This window comes from Macadamia integrifolia, chromosome 9 (assembly GCF_013358625.1).
Source record: "Macadamia integrifolia cultivar HAES 741 chromosome 9, SCU_Mint_v3, whole genome shotgun sequence".
Lineage (NCBI taxonomy): Eukaryota > Viridiplantae > Streptophyta > Magnoliopsida > Proteales > Proteaceae > Macadamia > Macadamia integrifolia.
In genome coordinates, this window is record NC_056565.1 from 15,743,518 (window position 1) to 15,760,936 (window position 17,419).

General features: G+C 38.3%; 1 protein-coding gene across 1 annotated transcript; it reads right to left on the reverse strand.

The window, feature by feature from the left end:
- Positions 1–5,663: 5,663 nt before the first annotated feature.
- Positions 5,664–7,524, reverse strand: LOC122088403 (berberine bridge enzyme-like 26). Its single transcript, XM_042657669.1, has one exon. The coding sequence runs from the start codon at positions 7,462–7,464 to the stop codon at positions 5,848–5,850; it is 1,617 nt and encodes a 538-aa protein (XP_042513603.1). The 5' UTR covers positions 7,465–7,524; the 3' UTR covers positions 5,664–5,847.
- Between the last annotated feature and the right edge of the window lie 9,895 nt (positions 7,525–17,419).

The following is a 17,419-nucleotide window of genomic DNA, read 5'->3' on the forward strand; positions in this document are numbered from 1 at the left end:
TTTCTTTCCATCTCAACGAGGCAGAAACAACTTCTTTTCTTCTCGAGGGTGTGGCTTCATACAGAATGCCAGATCCAATTTAGAAGAAGATAAAGAAAATAGAGATGATCAGCCAAAGAATGTAGTGCAACAAAGATACAGAGGAGGAAATAATAATTCTCGACCAGTCATCAAATGCCAAATTTGTCAAAAATTGGGACATGGAGCTCTCAAATGTTGGAGTAGATTTGATAATAGCTTTCAGTCTGATGATATACCACAAGCCTTTGTTGCAATTCGGTTGAGCAATTCTCAAGATTCTGAATGGTTCCCTGATACTGGAGCTACAACTCACATTACTGATACACCAGGTAATCTTCATACTTTAACTCCATATACGGGCACACATACCGTTATGATAGGGGATGGCACTCAATTGCCTATAACACATATTGGTGAAAGTTCTCTTACAAGTGGACTTTTCTCTTTGCCATTGAAGAATGTTCTACTAGTTCCATCTATCCAAAAGAGTTAACTATTGGTTTCACAACTTACCAGTGATTACCCTTGCTTTTTTGAGTTTAACAAGGATGGTTTTGTGATTAAGGATCGTCAAACAAGGAGGATTTTGGCATCGGGGAATAAGCAAGGAGGACTCTACGTGTTCAATGATCAGTCGGTGGCTGATCCACAGATTGAAGCCTATTTTTCTTCTCGTTCTCGGTCTGCTACAGAAGATGTTTGGCACATGAGGCTTGGTCATCCTCAAAAGAAAACAATTCAGTTTCTCCGAAGTAATGGTTTGGTTTCTGTCACAAAGAACTCAAAACATCCCTGTTCTAGTTGTCAAATTAGTAAAAGTACAAAGCTGCCTTTCATTAGTTCTTTTACTAAAAGTAATTCTCCACTTGAATGTATACATAGTGATCTGTGGGGAAAGGCCTCGGTTGACAGTGTGCAGAAATTCAAATATTATGTTGTGTTCGTTGATGATTTTTCTAGATATACATGGATGTATCCTCTTAGGCGTAAATCTGATTTTGTAAACACATTCTTGGGGTTTCAAACTATGGTGGAACGACAGTTTAATTCCAAAATCAAAGAGTTTCAGCCAGATGGGGGAGGTGAGTTCTCGGATAAAGCCTTTTTACATCATCTTAATAACTGTGGTATTATCCATCATCTTTCTTGTCTGGGTACACTGGAACAAAACAGTGTGGCTGAAAGGAAACATAGACACATCATAGAGTTGGGCTTGGCTTTGCTGTATACCTCCTTTGTTCCTTGTTGTTATTGGGTCGAAGCCTTCTCTACAGCGGTATTTCTCATTAACCGCTTCCCATCTAAAGTACTCAATATGGATTGCCCTCTTTCTCTGTTGTTCGGAAGAAAGCCTGATTACTCTATGTTGCGTGTGTTTGGCACTCAATGTTTTCCTTATTTGCGAGATTATGCTATGAACAAGTTTGCAGCACGTTCATTACCTTGTATTTTTTTGGGATACAGCAACAAACATAAAGGCTACCATTATCTCCATTTTGCTACAGGCAGAGTATACATTTTAAGGCATGTTGTGTTTGATGAAAATCTATTTCCTTTGGCAAACTCGTCTACAATCACTTCAGTATCAAGTGTCTCTCAAGCTGCCTCTGTTGCACAGGACTTTAGTTGTTTTGAAAAATGGCTTTCTCCATCTCAATCCAACATTAAACATTCTCATGTGCAATCTTCTTTACCTTCATCTACTGACCCTTGGTTCTCACCAAGTGATGATATTTTTGATCCTCTCAATAATGATTCTATCCTTCCCTCTCATGAGTCTCATATTTCTTCATCTACTATTGGTTCTTCTCATCCCTCTGTTTCTATTTTACAACCCACACCGTCCCATCCAAGCCCATCTCATTGTTTACCTGTTGTGGCAGCCCCATCTGTCTTGAATCCATCTACAGAGAATACCCCACCTACTATTGTACAAAACCCACTTCAGCCCACTTTAGCCTCTGATTCTCCTTTAGGCTCCTCTCATACAAGGATCAATTCAGTTGGACCATCCTCAACCAATCAAATGGGTTCTTCCTTTCCCATGGATCCTGTTTGCTCTTCATCTTTACCTACCCATTCAATGGTCACCCGCAGCCAAGCTGGAATACATAAGCCAAACCCAAAATATGCCCTTTCTGTTTCTACCATACCAACCGAACCCACTTCGGTTAAAGCTGCCCTTAAACATAATGGTTGGCGGTCTGCAATGATTGATGAAATGGATGCCTTGAAGGCCAATCAGACATGGACATTGGTTCCCTGGACATCATCCATGAATGTTATAGGATGTAAATGGGTTTTTAAATCCAAGCTTTGTGCTGATGGTTCTTTAGAACGTCTTAAGGCTCAGCATGTGTCAAAGGGGTTCAAGCAGCACGAAGATTCAGTCCAGTTGTTAAGCCTGGATCGATTTTGTTGGTTCTCACCATTGCTACAGTGCTTCGATGGCCCATTCGACAGCTTGACATGAAAAATGCTTTTCTTCATGGCCATCTCTCTACCCCAGTTTATATGAGCCAACCACCGGGTTTTGTTGACTCTCGTCAACCCCATGTTGTTTGTTGTCTTCAGCGTGCGCTTTAAGGCCTTCATCAGGCACCTCGTGCTTGGTTTGATTGTTTTGGCACATTTCTTCTTTCTTGTGGTTTCCTCTGCAGTGTTTCAGATTCTTTTATGTTTGTTTATCGTCGTCTTGGTCGAGTTCTCATTTTATTACTCTATGTTGATGATATAGTGCTCACCGGGAACGATTTACAATTTCTGGACTCGTTTATTACTGTACTCAGTTCCACCTTTGCCATGAAAGATCTTGGCTCGTTACACTATTTCCTTGGTGTAGAGGTCACTTCAATGCCTCAGGGGTTGCATCTATCTCAGTCTAAATATGCATTGGATATCCTTCGGCGTGCTCATATGACCGACATCAAGTCTACCTCCACTCCTATGGTGCTTCATTCTGATCTGACCGCTGCTACATCCTTTGCCAATGTTACTCTATTCCGTAGTCTTGTGGGCGCTTTGCAGTTTCTAACCATGACAAGACCGGATATCTCTTATGCCGTTAATTCGGTTTGTCAACATATGCATGCTCCTACCTATGCTCATTTTTCTATGGTCAGGCGCATACTTCGGTATGTTTGTGGCACTTTGGACCTTGGATTACGAATTGTTCGTGATAGCTCTTTCACCTTGTTTGCATTTTTTGATTCGGATTGGGCTGGGTGTCCTGTTACACGATGGTCCACTACTGGTTTTTGTACTTTCCTAGACTCCAATTGTATTTCCTGGAGTGCCAAGAAACAACCTACAGTTGCTCGCTCTAGCACGGAGGCTGAGTATCGTGCAATGGCCTTTACAACAGCAGAATTGACATGGCTATCATTCCTTCTTCGTGATCTCGGTATCACACAGCCCCGGCCTGCTTTGCTGTTTTGTGATAACATGAGTGCACTTCATATGACTGTCAACCCCGTGTTTCATGCTCGTACGAAACACATTGAGATTGACTACCACTTTGTTTGCGAAAAAGTGGCTCCCAGTTCTCTCCTTACTCGATTTATTCCCTCTACTCACCAGCTAGCGGATATCTTTACAAAACCTTTAGCTCGTAGAGAGTTTCATCACATTTGTGCCAAACTAGGCCTTTGTCTTCTTCCCCGGCCCAGTTTACGGGGGGATATTAGCCGACCCACTAGATTCGTATCCAATGGAATTAATCATGTAGCCGATCACTCACATGAGCAGGGCATTACATAGATTACAGCTGTACCAGTTACTTACAATTAGCATTAGTTCAGTCATTAGCACTAATCATTTTCTTGTAATACTAATCATTTTCCTGTAATTACTTTCTTGTAATTCTGTTTTGTGCAATCTTATCAGAACATATGTAAAAAGGATATTTTAGGGTCTCTCTTTCATATTTAGAAAACCCTTTCCTTATCTTCTTATCTTCAGAAGCTTTCAGCTTCATGGTCTACATTGTGTGGATTTCACATTATATACACTTACTCACTGCCGATTCAGACATCTAAGCTTAAACAGTTAAACTAATACTCAATGCATAAATTTTTCAAAGGCTTCACCTCTAGTTTCTGTTCCTCCTGCACAACCTAATCACCTGTCACCCCCACGGCCCATTTTTCTCCTTCCTTTTCCCTTCTCTCCTGTTTGTTTCCACAAGCCATTCCACCATCAGGCCCAAGTAAAACAAGGCTCTCAAAATATATTTCTGTACCAAAATCATACGGTGGACACCCAAGACAAAGAGTGTGAATCTTTTTCTTCGCTCCATCAAATATATCAAACACAGAATCACTTTCACACAATACTTCTTCATCTTTCTTCAAAATGTATAAAGGCCTAAACAATCTCGGAATCTCAGACAATATTGGTCCTGCAACTGAAAACACTTTAGTCCATGATTGTTCATCACCATGATCCTTCATGACCCAAATGTCGAAATTCTTGTCATCCTTGGAGCCATAGAGTGAAAGAAACCCACCCAATTCCACCAATTCCATGCGAAGTTTGGTATATTCTTGGCTGAAGCTTCTGGGACTGTAACCAAACCCAAAAACAACATGGCTGAAAAGACCAATCTGTTTTGGGTAACGCAACATCTTGAATTCTTTGGTGGCTGGGTTCAACAAATACAAGTTATCAGAACCAGCTAAACAGAGTAACCCATTACATGAACCTGAAATCATCAAGGAATCACTCCAGTACCAATCTCTAAAAGGGAAAAATCAGTTCTCTTCAGTTTAATCTTCTTCTGTCCACTTGTTTTGATGTGCTTATTTCCACATGCCTCAACGTGTATAGAGTAGGCTTTGTCATCATAAACCCGGATGAGTTTGGAGCATTGCTTGACTTGGGTAGAATGAATGAGTTGCCTTTTAATGAAATGAGGATTGGTAACTAAATTGCACCAATACTTTTCATACCCACCTGAATTGCATGAGGGACTTCACAGGTAGTCTTGAGAGGATATTGTCCTCGATTTCGCTTGGGAGAACAGAGCACATTATCTTCCTTGACGGCAGCTTTTCTTGCCCTTTCTTCATTTTCCTTCTTTTATCCATTTTCTCATTGATTTGCTCTACTCGAGAGAGAGATACAGAAGCAAGAGAAAGAAAAAGAAGAGGAACAAAACAAGGGTTCTTCACTATTAATGAAGCAAAAAGATTTGGAAAGAAAAATGTATTAAAAAAAAGTGGGATGGGAATAAAAGAATGGAATTTTTTGAAGGTTTTTTGTAAAATTGTTTTAAGATGCTGAAACTTACCTCACCACACCTTTCTTTGAAATCCTACCATATTCCATAGAATTTTGTGTAGAGAGGTGAGATCAAGATTATATTATTATTTAATTATTTAAAGTTTTTTTTTTTTATTCATATCCTTTTCATAGAGCCCATGGATTATAGAGTGATCCCACGGTTAGGAGGACTTGGGCACACGTCATGAGGTCACCCCAACTGTGAGATCACTCTATGGTCCATTGCCTTTATGGTAGAAAGGAATCCTATCCCATTTTTTATGATCTTTTCATTTCTTTGCTTTTACTATCCTTAACCCAATACGTGTAGGAGTCCATGATTTTCTTTTCCCACCCTTTTTTGTCTACCAAACAAAGGATACGATAATGAAAAATATAGAATTACATAAAGCAACTGTCAATACAAACTTTTGATAATCTTGTCTAATTGAAATACAAAGCATATAAGAAAAAAAAAAATTGAACTATCCTATCTAAACATTTTCATGCATTACACCCTTGATGACTTTATTATCCTCCTTTTTTCATCTATTAGTAAGCACCTTATTTATTAATGAGAACATCCTCTACATCCATCATCCTTAGTGGTGGAATGCTTTGTTCATTCCTGAAGAAATTACCTGGATCAGCCTTGGTCTTCACATGCAGTAAACGATTGAAGTTATTCTTGAAATACTTGGACCCCCAAGCCACAGCTTGAGAATAGCTTGTTTCACCACTACCATCCCTGCCCAAGTCAAGATCCCTATAATTGAGATATGCTTCTCTAGGGTTCTTTGAAACATAAGGAGCCATGAAGTCATACAGCTTTCTGATCCAAGCTATATGTTTGTCAGCTTGTGGATTGTCTTGTTCTGTCCATCTCACCACATACTGAATGTTATATATGTTCCCCTTCCTGTGTGGGAAAGGAATTGCAGATTCTGGAATCTTATTCATCTTTCCACCAAAAGGAAGGAAAAACATCAAGAAAGTCTCACCTTCCAAGAGTATTTGCCATAGATTTTCCAAAACACTCTCTGGGATGGGCTCCTTGACAAAGTCTGATTTCGCCTTGAAGTAGCCTCTGAATTGAGGTGTTCTGTTGAGTAAGATATCTGTGGATTCTCCGTTGGTGTAACCGGCGAAAAAAACTACAGATTGGAGCCAACTCATCTCTTTGAAGTCATTGCTTCCAACCCCCAATTCAGGGAAGCCAGTGGTGATCAATGGGAGGAGATCTTTGGCACCACCAAGGAACAAACAGTTGAATGCTACCAGTATGGTGCTGTTCCCACTCTTACTGGTAGTAGGAAGAATGGAAACTCTGATGAAGAGATCTTCATGGAGCTTGTCAATAACTTGTTGATATCTGTAGAGAAGCTTAGAAGCACCTTCTTCTAAAGTCTTGGACACACTAAAAGTAGTAACAGTAGGTGGGACAGCAACAAGGTTTATCTTATATGAGATTATAACACCAAAGCTTGCACCTCCACCTCCTCTGATTGCCCAAAACAGATCTTCCCCCATGGTTGCTCTGGTGAGAATTCTACCCTTACAGTCAACCATTCGAGCATCGATAATGTGATCAGCAGCGACGCCATACTTTCTCACCATGGGACCAAAACCACCTCCACTGAAGTGTCCACCAACACCAATGGTGGGGCAAAGTCCTGCTGAGAAACCAAGATACTTGCTTTTCTCTGCAATTTTGTAATAGAGTTCACCAAGAATTGAACCAGCCTGAACCCAGGCAGTGTTATCTTCTGTATTGACATCGATTTCTCTAAAATTGGTCATGTCAATCATGATGAAGGTAGAATCTGCAACGTAGGAGAGGCCTTCGTAGTCATGACCGCCGCTTCGAACTCTGACCTGTAAGCCATACCTTCTGGAACAAAAAACAGCTGTTTGGATATGGGATTCTTGCAAAGGTGTAATAATAACCAGAGGTTTTGGTGTTGTAGGGGAATAGCATCTGAGGTTATCTATAGTAGCTTGTAAGATTGTTGAATAGGAAGAATTGGTTTTGGTGTAGAGTGGAATGAAGGATTTAGAATGAAGAGAAAGGCATTGGAAAAAGTTGGATCCTTCAACTGGGTGTGAAGCTGCAGCTTCCCATGAAATGGAAAACAGAAATGCAGAAAGTAGTGAAAGTAGAATAGAGAATGATCTATTCATTCTTGCTACCCTTTTCTCTGTTTCTCAAGAGAAAGGCAAAGGATTTGGTTTGTTGTAATCTCCCAAGATTAGCTTCTTATAAATAGATCTACATTTAGAGGTGTGGGGATAGTTCTTTCTCTTGGTTGGGACCCATTAAGAGGGGAGCTATCTTGAGCTTCAAATTGAGTGAGAGTAAGTAATGGACAAGAAGGTACAATGTGATACCAAGCGTAGAGTATGAGACATTCAAAATTTGTGCCGCAGATTTAGGGTGGCAATTGGGTGGTTGTGTTATGCCAATGACTGTTGTGTATAGGCTTGAGGATGGCACAGTGGTACACACTATGGTTTGAAAAGAAGGTCAAATAACCCACTACAAATTGCGGTGAAGCAACCATTAACTGATCAACCTTTTAATTGATGACTCTTGTAAGAATCAGCATGACATGGTTTGAGGGTCATGCTAAGGTCATGGTTTGAGGGTCATGCTAAGCTCATGACATTGGAATTCCAAACCTTAGAAAACTCCACTGATATGGTTTTTCCAATAAACATGATGTTCCCATTGAGCTTTTGAGTTGGGAGTCTTGGAGACCCAACTGAATATATGAAGAATTTTAAGGTCTAATAAGAGTTTTCCAATGTAATATATTATTTTCAGTACTTTTCCTCAAGTGTTGTCTTCCTTTTGGATTTCAATACATGTGACTTATGCGGCCCCACTATTGAATAAACGTTGTATAATTAATATGGGCCAGGAAACTCTGACCGCTTACGCAATCATTGCATCAGTACACATCGGCAAAAGCCCAAAGGCATGTCGGTGGAGGTAAGGGCAGTACTATCTTTTCACGCCTACCTATGTCTGGATGCAGAAGAAACACAAGTGAGCTAATTCTTTTCTCCAATTGATATAATGGATCTGATGTCATGTTGAACCTGAACAAAGTGGTCTAAAATCACAATTTGGAAGAAGGGGTCAATGCACAATTGATGGGTTTGGTATGGTTCCATTGATACGACTTATGCTTTACTTAAGTCAGTAATTGACCAAAACAACCCATTGGCAAATATACTGGGAAATTAAGAAGTAGACCAAGACAAATGAGGTTTATTAGGAGGGAAAAAAGAGGGGGGCGTTTCTGATGCACAAGGCTCCCACATGTGCAAGGTCCAAGAATGTGAGAACTATGCAACCTTACTCTGAGAATAGTGAGAGGTTTTTCCACCACTTGACCACCAGAAAACTAAGGGTGTCAAACCCTAGTCCAAATCAATCAAAATCAGCCTGAGCCAAATCATAATGAAACCTATTGGATCAGCTTCATCAGGTTGGGGTTTTATGACACCAAATTCAAATCGGACCGCACCAAAATCGATAAGAAACCAAATTGACCATAGAAAATTGGACCAAAACCAATTCCAAACTGATATAACCACTGATACGAGCATGACACAATTTCTTTATATACTTGTAGATATATTTACATTGTAAACCAAATCCAGAACCGATACTGAATAAGTAGTAAACATAAAAGAAAATTGGATCCGAGACAGAAATCAGGCTGAACCGAACTCAAACTGAAACCAGTGCACCATTATTGGATTGGTTTTGGATTTTCATTCTCACATCGAAATCGATAAATATCAAACTATAGCTAATTCAAACCGACCAATTGACACCTCTATGTGAGCAAAGTAAGCAGAAATAACTTCTAAGGCACTTGTTTCCAAAGGAACCATTACCCAAGACTAAAATCTTAGGATTACCATTTTTTTTTCCTTTCCTTTTTTTCAATGAATAAGACAATGTAGCAGACAAAGAAAGAGAAACTACAAGAGAGTTCATCTCTCCACAAAACCTTAAGAAAAAAGTTCAGTTTCCCCTTTCTTAGAAGTTCATCAAAAGACAAAAAAAGATGAATTGCCAATTTGATTAATTATCTACGTTGCCCTCACCAGAAAGGAACTCTGCCATGCTATGCTATTTTGTTTACCCTCCCTATACTCAAAACCTTCAAACATAACTGCTTTCTTAAGTACAGGAAAAAAAAAACAAAGAAAGTCAAAGTGCAAGTTTGCAGGATGAGTACAGGAGAAAAAAGAGCACAAAGTTCTTGAGGTTCCGCTCATCACGCACTGATCCTCTGACCTTAGTATAAGAATAATAAATGGACAGGAGATCTTTCAGTCTTAAGCGGAACAAAATTAGATGTGAAAGCAAAGGGTGATGCATTTGTTACAATCCCATATCAGTTTATGGGATTGATTTTACATCGATTTTTTATGAAAATTAATGTAAATTAATATGATCTTGAGTCTCTTTATCTTATAAGTCAATTTATGAGGTTGAATTCTTCGAAAACTATAACAATGTGATCATTGCCGACTAAACTGTTCTTGAATTACTTAAAATTGAATTCCTTTAATGCGGACAGAAGTTCTTTTATATAGGTAAATGTCAAAGGTACAGTGACCTAATAGCCCACAACTTTGTTCAAGTTTTCAAAAAAGAAGGGCCTAGGCGACCATGTTTAACCACTACCTTCCCACTAACCAACACCAGAAATTTGTCGATGCACTCAGGGGGGATATGATTACAGAGAAATGGAAAAAAGTTGAGTCAAATCATCTTTCGGATTTATTGAAAGAAAGCGATGTTTCGAGAATTGGTGTGAAGATTGGTCAAGATATTAGCGATATCCTTTCACACGTTTTTTCTATCCAATTGGTTTTTCGAGATAGTGGATCCGTTGTTGGTACAATTCCTTGTTTGTACATAGAAGTGAAATAGAGTCAGGTTGAGTCGAGTTTTTGAAAACCCTAACTCAATTCTAAGTTTTTAAAATTCAACCTAGGCCCAATCCAAACCTATCGGGTTCATATTCAGACCCAACTCTATCCGGTTCATATCAATCTAACTCGGCTTTAACCCTGTCAAGGCCGAGTTAGGTTGGGTTGATCCTAGCTTTTGTAATGGTTGGATTAACTTTGGTTGATCTTTTTTTATCCTCATATCTTATACATTAAAAAATTATAAGAAAATAAAATACCAATAATAGCCTAAATTCTTATATAAAATTTCAAGCTTAAATATCTGGCTGAGTTGAGTCAGGCTGGACCAGATTGAGGATTCAACTCGAGGCCGACCCAACCTTGACCCTCAACCTGGCCCGACCCAACTCTGACCTAGGATTGGGATTTTTCAACCCTAACCCACCCTCAAAGTCAAAAAACTTGACTTAAGCCTTATTCAGATTCAAGGCGAGCCAAGATGAGTTTAGATTATCAGACCAAACTTTCACCCTAGTTATACATGTGTGGATATTTTCCTATATTCCTATTTTATAATGATAGAAAATAATACAAACATTGAATCCTTACGAATAGGTGATTTAGATGCATATAATGGATTGGACATTTCTTTTTTTTTTTTTTGGGAGTGGTTGCCCCGTGCCCTCCCACTGAGTAATCAAGTGCGGGGACTTAGGGACCCTTGATAGTTACGAGGGACTGACTGAAAGGACGCAACCATTGTTTCCCCTTATCCCTTCATTATTGGAACTCCCAATAAGAAGGCCTTGATAGCGTCTTAGGAGGCACAGAAAAGTTGCTTTATTGGCCAATTTTTCGACAATGATTTTGAGAGATTCAAGCATAGGATTTCGATAATGCATATATAATTGGAAAGGTGTTTTCGAGTAATGATTTTGAGAGATTCAGTCATAGGATTTCAATAATACATATATAATTGGAAAGGTGTTTTCGAGTACTATCCATTATCCATTGATGAAGAGATAATTACAAATTTGTCCGAAAGTATACTTGAAATGCGCTCAAATCGAGTAGCCTATATTGGTATTTTGATAAAATGAGGACTATACCACATTGTCTTTCACTCATCTAGATCCGACTTGAAATAATAAAACAGAGCTATCCTGAAAGTTTTGGCTAATTCCTACAACGTATGGGCATTCAATTCACCACAAGGGGAAAATGGTCGTTTTTCACCGTATTATCCTTGAGACCAAATTTGGGCTCAATTCATTAAGGTTTGGAGGGTTATTTTAGACGATGAAATTCAGTGTACACTTGTGGCTCAAAGAACCTTTTTTCCTTTATTACAAATTACAGCTTACCCCTATACCTTTTTATATTTGGGAAAATCTTGTTGTAACCAACTTTGGTGAAAAAAGTTTTAACTTTATTTTTTTCCCCTTTTATTATACTATTTTTAGAATTTTTTTCTAATAAGAGAAAATCTTCTAGTTTCACATTCTTACTCCATTGCAACCTGGTGGTCATGGATTCTAATTGAGAAAGAACCTCTTCCTGAAATGGGGTGCATAGCTTATGATCCCCGTGCAATGGGTATACTCTTTTTTAGCTTGCGTCGACCATATGCTAATTTGGAAGGTGATTCATTCATCCAACTGTTGAATTTAGTTGATTAAAACTCCACATATTTGAAACATATTTGACCATTCAATTCCTAAATGTTGTACCAAAAAAAATTTCCAACAGTAAGCATATATTCATTGGATGGATAGTTTAATCAGTTTATGAATATTGTGTGTTTCCAACAGTAAACATATGTATCTTTAGTTGGGCTTCTTGTTTGGGCTTGGGTTGGGCTGATCCCCCAAGTCCTGCGTTAGTACTTGGGGCTTGGAATGGTGATAAATACCCATGATGAGCTAGGTTTTTCAGGCTGGGTTAGATTTTCAGAAAGCCCACCCAACCCACCCCACTCCACCCCAGCAAACCTAACTGCCAATGGATGGCTAATGAGATAGTCTACAACTCTACATGACCTACACAAGATGCATATGTGTGGTAACATACAACCTCACCCTTGTATTTGGAATCTTCCCCTAACTGTTTGCTCACGAAATGACCTCTGCCCATGTAATGTCTATAGTCTTTTTGATAATTCCAACCTAACAGAAATCAATGGCCCTTGAAAATGGAATATTTTTTTGCTACCAATCATATTGATTATACATTAGATTAAGTTACCAACAATTAGGAGTAGAAGTTATACATTAATATTCCAAATAAAAATATATGATAGATTGGATCACTCCACACGTTATCAATGTGCAGATTCTTTTACACAATATCCATGTGTGGATCGTGAGACTCACCCATTCTCTCTCTTCGAAACCCACCTCTCGTATTCTAAAATTCATAATATAACTTTGAGTTAATATCGTATAAAACATCTTTCTAATTTTCTTGACAAGAACTATCATATAAAAATTCAAAACGTTGTGACCTATAACTAGAAGTTTCTATTTCTTTTCATAAGAAGTGATTCTCAGACCAAGCCCATATTGCTGGTGTCTATATCTCTCGTCTTCTAAACAAGGGGTAGGATGTCTTTTCATATCAAAAGGAAAAATATAGACAGGTGAAGGTGCTGACATGGCCATGCTCTTCTGTTTTTCCCTTGATCTCAAGTGGGCTAACTAAGACTAGAAAATACTATAAAAAAATAAAAACAACCATCACCATTGGAGCTGATGGTTGGTATTGTAGAGAAGTATTTTTTGGTCCCACAGCAATTGTCAACTTGTATGCTATTCTAACAATCTGTCACCTTAAGCCTACCCTGAAATAGTGTTTTAGCTGACTTTATCAAGTTTGTTCCTACTTTGTAGATAGTAAAGCCATATGCTCCGCACCATTTTCCAAATGTTCCAATCCTGCAAGTCTCTCCACAACCGTTAAAAAAACCCACCTCAGTAGAGGAGTCCATGCCATCACAATTCAATTTTTCTCTCTTTAAATAAGCTAAAGATCACTTGAAGGTGGAAACAAACCAAACCATCCAATTCAAAGTCTCTCCTTCTAAAGTCTGCAGCAATCATTTCCTTCTTCCCAAAATTTCATCTGAGATCCAATGTCTAGTCTCCTCTGCAACTTCTTTCCCACTGATCTTCTTCCTCCTCCTCAATTCTCTGTCAATGGAGAAAATACCCAAAATCAGGTTATTACCCAGAAAGCCATTACAAGAGAAGGAACCATCAACTGCAACTTCTTTCCCACTGATTTGCTTCCTCCTTTTCCATTGCCTTCAGATGGAGATAAGATGAATCAAACCGTTCATCAAGCAGAACCTACACAAGAAAGAACCAACAAATTCAAAGGCACAAAACTCAGAATACAGCAAGTTCACAGCCAGAGTTCCAAAGCTATTTCCTTGTCACCTGTTGTTTTAGGCCCTAAAACCATTGGCTCAAGGCGAACCAAAGCTTTCTTTACTTCAAGAGACGTTCCTCCCACTTTGTAGATCAAGTTAATAGAAGAAATTGTATCAGTCATCGCTTCGTAGCAGAGGCATTTCTCTGTTAGAACAACCCAATTTTCCTAATATAAGCACAATTTTTTTTTAATTATAAATTAATAGCTTTACTGCTTTGATTCTTCAGTTCTATTGTTTCTCTGTTTCTATAAAATATAAAATTTATTATGTTGATAATGCATAATTTAATCGCTCATTGATCTTGCGGAAACACTGCTTGTCATATGGAGCTTCAACGTTAGACTACGAACACTATCATAGAACACCATTTTTTTAAATATTATATACTCTATAAAAATATTCCAGCTGATCAGTGCTATGAGATTTAATCAGCAAAACCAGAAGTCAACTGATAAAGAGTGACCTTAATTGTAAAAATAAAGCCATGTACTGGAATCCTTTTTACCATTGCTTGCATTGTTACAGTATAGGTTTATCATGGTATGAAGTAAACCCCATTTAAAATGAGAGAGGGGACAACTATATTCCAATAACTCCTCTATCTTCCAAATGAAGAAACTAAATAAAGTGAATATCATAGACGAAAGTCTAAGGGTGGCAATACCTAACACAACATGGAATAATAAATCGATTGCATGCTACTTTGGTTCTTCAGTTCTATTGTTTCTCTGTTTTAATAAAATACAATATTTATTATGTTGGATAATGCATAACTGAATCGATCGTTAGTTTTGTGGAAACGTTGCTTGCTGTATAAAAGCTTCAGCATGAGATTATGATCACTACCATAGAGGCTAGAGCACAAAAAGGTAATTATATATATTATAAATATTCCAGCTGATTAGTGCTATGAGATTTCATCAGCAAAAACCAGAAGTCAACTGATTTTAAAATAAATCCATGTACTGGAATCCTGTCATTGTTACAGTGTGGTTAGTTTAGCATGGTATGAAGTTGACCGAGTTAAACAATGAGAGAGGGGACAACTATATTCCAATAATTCCTCCATATTCCAAATGAAGAAACTACATAAATATCATAGACGTAAGTCTAGGGTAGCAAGACCAAACACAACATTGAACAAACCGATTGGGTGCACATTGGACGCAATAGTATGCTGGAGAGGATCTGAGTCTGTACAATATACATGATTTCTTAAAATAGGTGTTTCAACAACTTGCAAAGCATGGGAATTTTTTTAAGTTGATTAAACAATGTAACTGAAAGTGAAGAAGGTGTTGCATAAAAAGATTATACTCAAGCAGCGGCGAGAAAACTTGCCTTGAAACCCTAGCTCGAAAACCCCTCCCAAAAATACAATGACTTTCTCAATAAGACAACAATACATTATACACTCCAAGTCACGAGTCGACCCATCGGGTCATGGCCCAACCCCTCTGCTTCCATCACAGATCTCAGAAAATTTCCTATTCGGATCGCCATTAAAATATGTCAGAGCAGGTCAATCTTCAAAACGGGTCAAGAATTCGAGACAAACTTAACAGTTCTTATAGCCATTGTAACATAACTTTGAACCGAATCCCACATGGACCATGAAAACAATGCTCAGTCTCGCTCTCAACCCATTTCCTGTCCATGTATAATCTTCTTCAAGTTCAAGACATCTTAAATATAAAATTTCTTTATTTACTCCAATTCTTAATCTCGTTATTTTTGGGGATCATCACAATTCTTCACTCATATTCTAAAAACATACATTAAGGTTGAAAGAGGAAAACAGAAAAATAGGATATGATAAAAGCGTTGGTCAATGATTTGTTTATATCATTACTCATAACAAATCAGACCATCCATTTATGAATCGTGAGCCTCACCCATTCTCTCTCTTCGAAAGCCCCTCTTTCTCTCCTATTCATAATGGGGACTTTCTATTCGCCTGAATTAATAGTCGGACGCCTAATGAAACTCTCTCCTTGAGTTAATATCATATAAAAAACCTTTTTCTTTCTATTGTCAAGGACTACTATACAAAGATTAGGAAGGGTGTGCCTATAACTAAAAGGCTCCATTTCTTTTTATGGGAAGTGGTTTTCTGACCAGGCCCATATTCCTGGTGTCCTCATCTCCTAAACAGGGGCAGGGATAGGGATGTCTTTTAACATAAAGAAAAAAAAAATATAAACACTTTGAGAGTGCTGGCATGGGCCAAGCTCTTCCTTTTTTCCTTTTTTCCTTTTTCTTTATAAACCTCAACTGGGGCTATCTAAGGCGGGAAAATACTAAAATAAATAAAAACAACCATCACCATTGGAGCTGATGGTTGGTATTGGGAGGGAAGTATTTTGAGGTCCCACATCAATTGTCAACTTGTGTGCCATTCTCACCTAAGCCTCCCCTGAAATAGTGTTTCAGTTGAATTTATCAAGTTGCAAGTCTCTCCACAACCGTCAAAAAAACCTACCATAGTAGAGGAGTCCACGCCTATCATATTTTCATTTTTCTCTCTTTAAATAAGCTAAAGATCAATTGAAGGTGGAGACAAACCAAACCATCCAATTCAAAGTCTCTCCTATAGTCTGCAGCAATCATTTCCTTCTTCCCAAATTTCATCTTTGAAATAATGTCCAGTCTCCTCTGGAACTTCTTTCCCACTGATCTTCTTCCTCCTCATCAATTCTCTGTCAATGGAGAAAGGACCCAAAAGCAGGTTGTTACCCAGAAAACCATTACAAGAGAAGGAACCATGAACTGCAACTTCTTTCCCATTGATATGCTTCCTCCTTTTCAATTGCCTGCGGATGGAGATATGACGAGTCAAACCATTCATCAAGCAGAGCCTGCTCAGGAAAAAACCAACAAATTCAAAGGCACAAAACTCCAAATACAGCAAGTTCACAGCCAGGGTTCCAAAGCTATTCCTGTTTACTCATCACCTGTTGTTTTAGGCTCTAAAACCATTGGCTCAAAGCGATCCAGGGCTTTCTTTGCTTAAGAGACGTTCCTCCCACTTTTTTGATCGAGTTAATAGAAGTTCTGTCTTCTTCAGTTCTATTGTTTCTCTGTTTCTGGGACTGGGTGACCTTCATCATCCCTTTCCTGATGTTCAATCCTCATAACACGGAGATTAGGATCTATAAAAGACAACATTTATTTTGTTTGCTTATACATAGTAGCTTCATCTACCAATGAATCATATATACACCTCATCTCCCAAATGAATCATATATACTCTTTCTCTAACAATGCATCATACATTTTCAGTGCAATCATGAAAATACAATATCTTACATGATAGCTTCCCAATTAGATACACCAAAGCTATTCCAGATGATCAGTGCTTTCAGATTTCATCAGCAAAACAAGAATTCAACTGATATTAGTGACCTTAATTTTGAAATAAAGCCATGTACCGGAATCCTTTTTACCATTGCTGAACTGGGAGTAATTTCATTGTTACAGAGTAGTTAGTTTACTAGGGTATAAGTTGACCATAGTTTTCCACAATAATGATGCACCATAATGCAAAGATTTATTTTAGAGAGATCTCCTTGGACTGATACAGGTAATTACACGGAAAGGTTCTGAATGTGATGGAATCCTCATGCCACTTGCATATATACTAATTTACAAGGCAGTTTAGAGATAGCTATCAGTCTGCAACCATCATTAAAACTGAGAAATGTAGATGACCTATTATGTTTGCCTATGAGCCAACATTTTGACATGAGAGGAATCAGAACAATA

Coding starts and splice junctions, on each gene's coding strand:
- LOC122088403 (XM_042657669.1), bottom strand. CDS start 7,464: ATGAATAGATCATTCTCTATTCTACTTTCACTACTTTCTGCATTTCTG.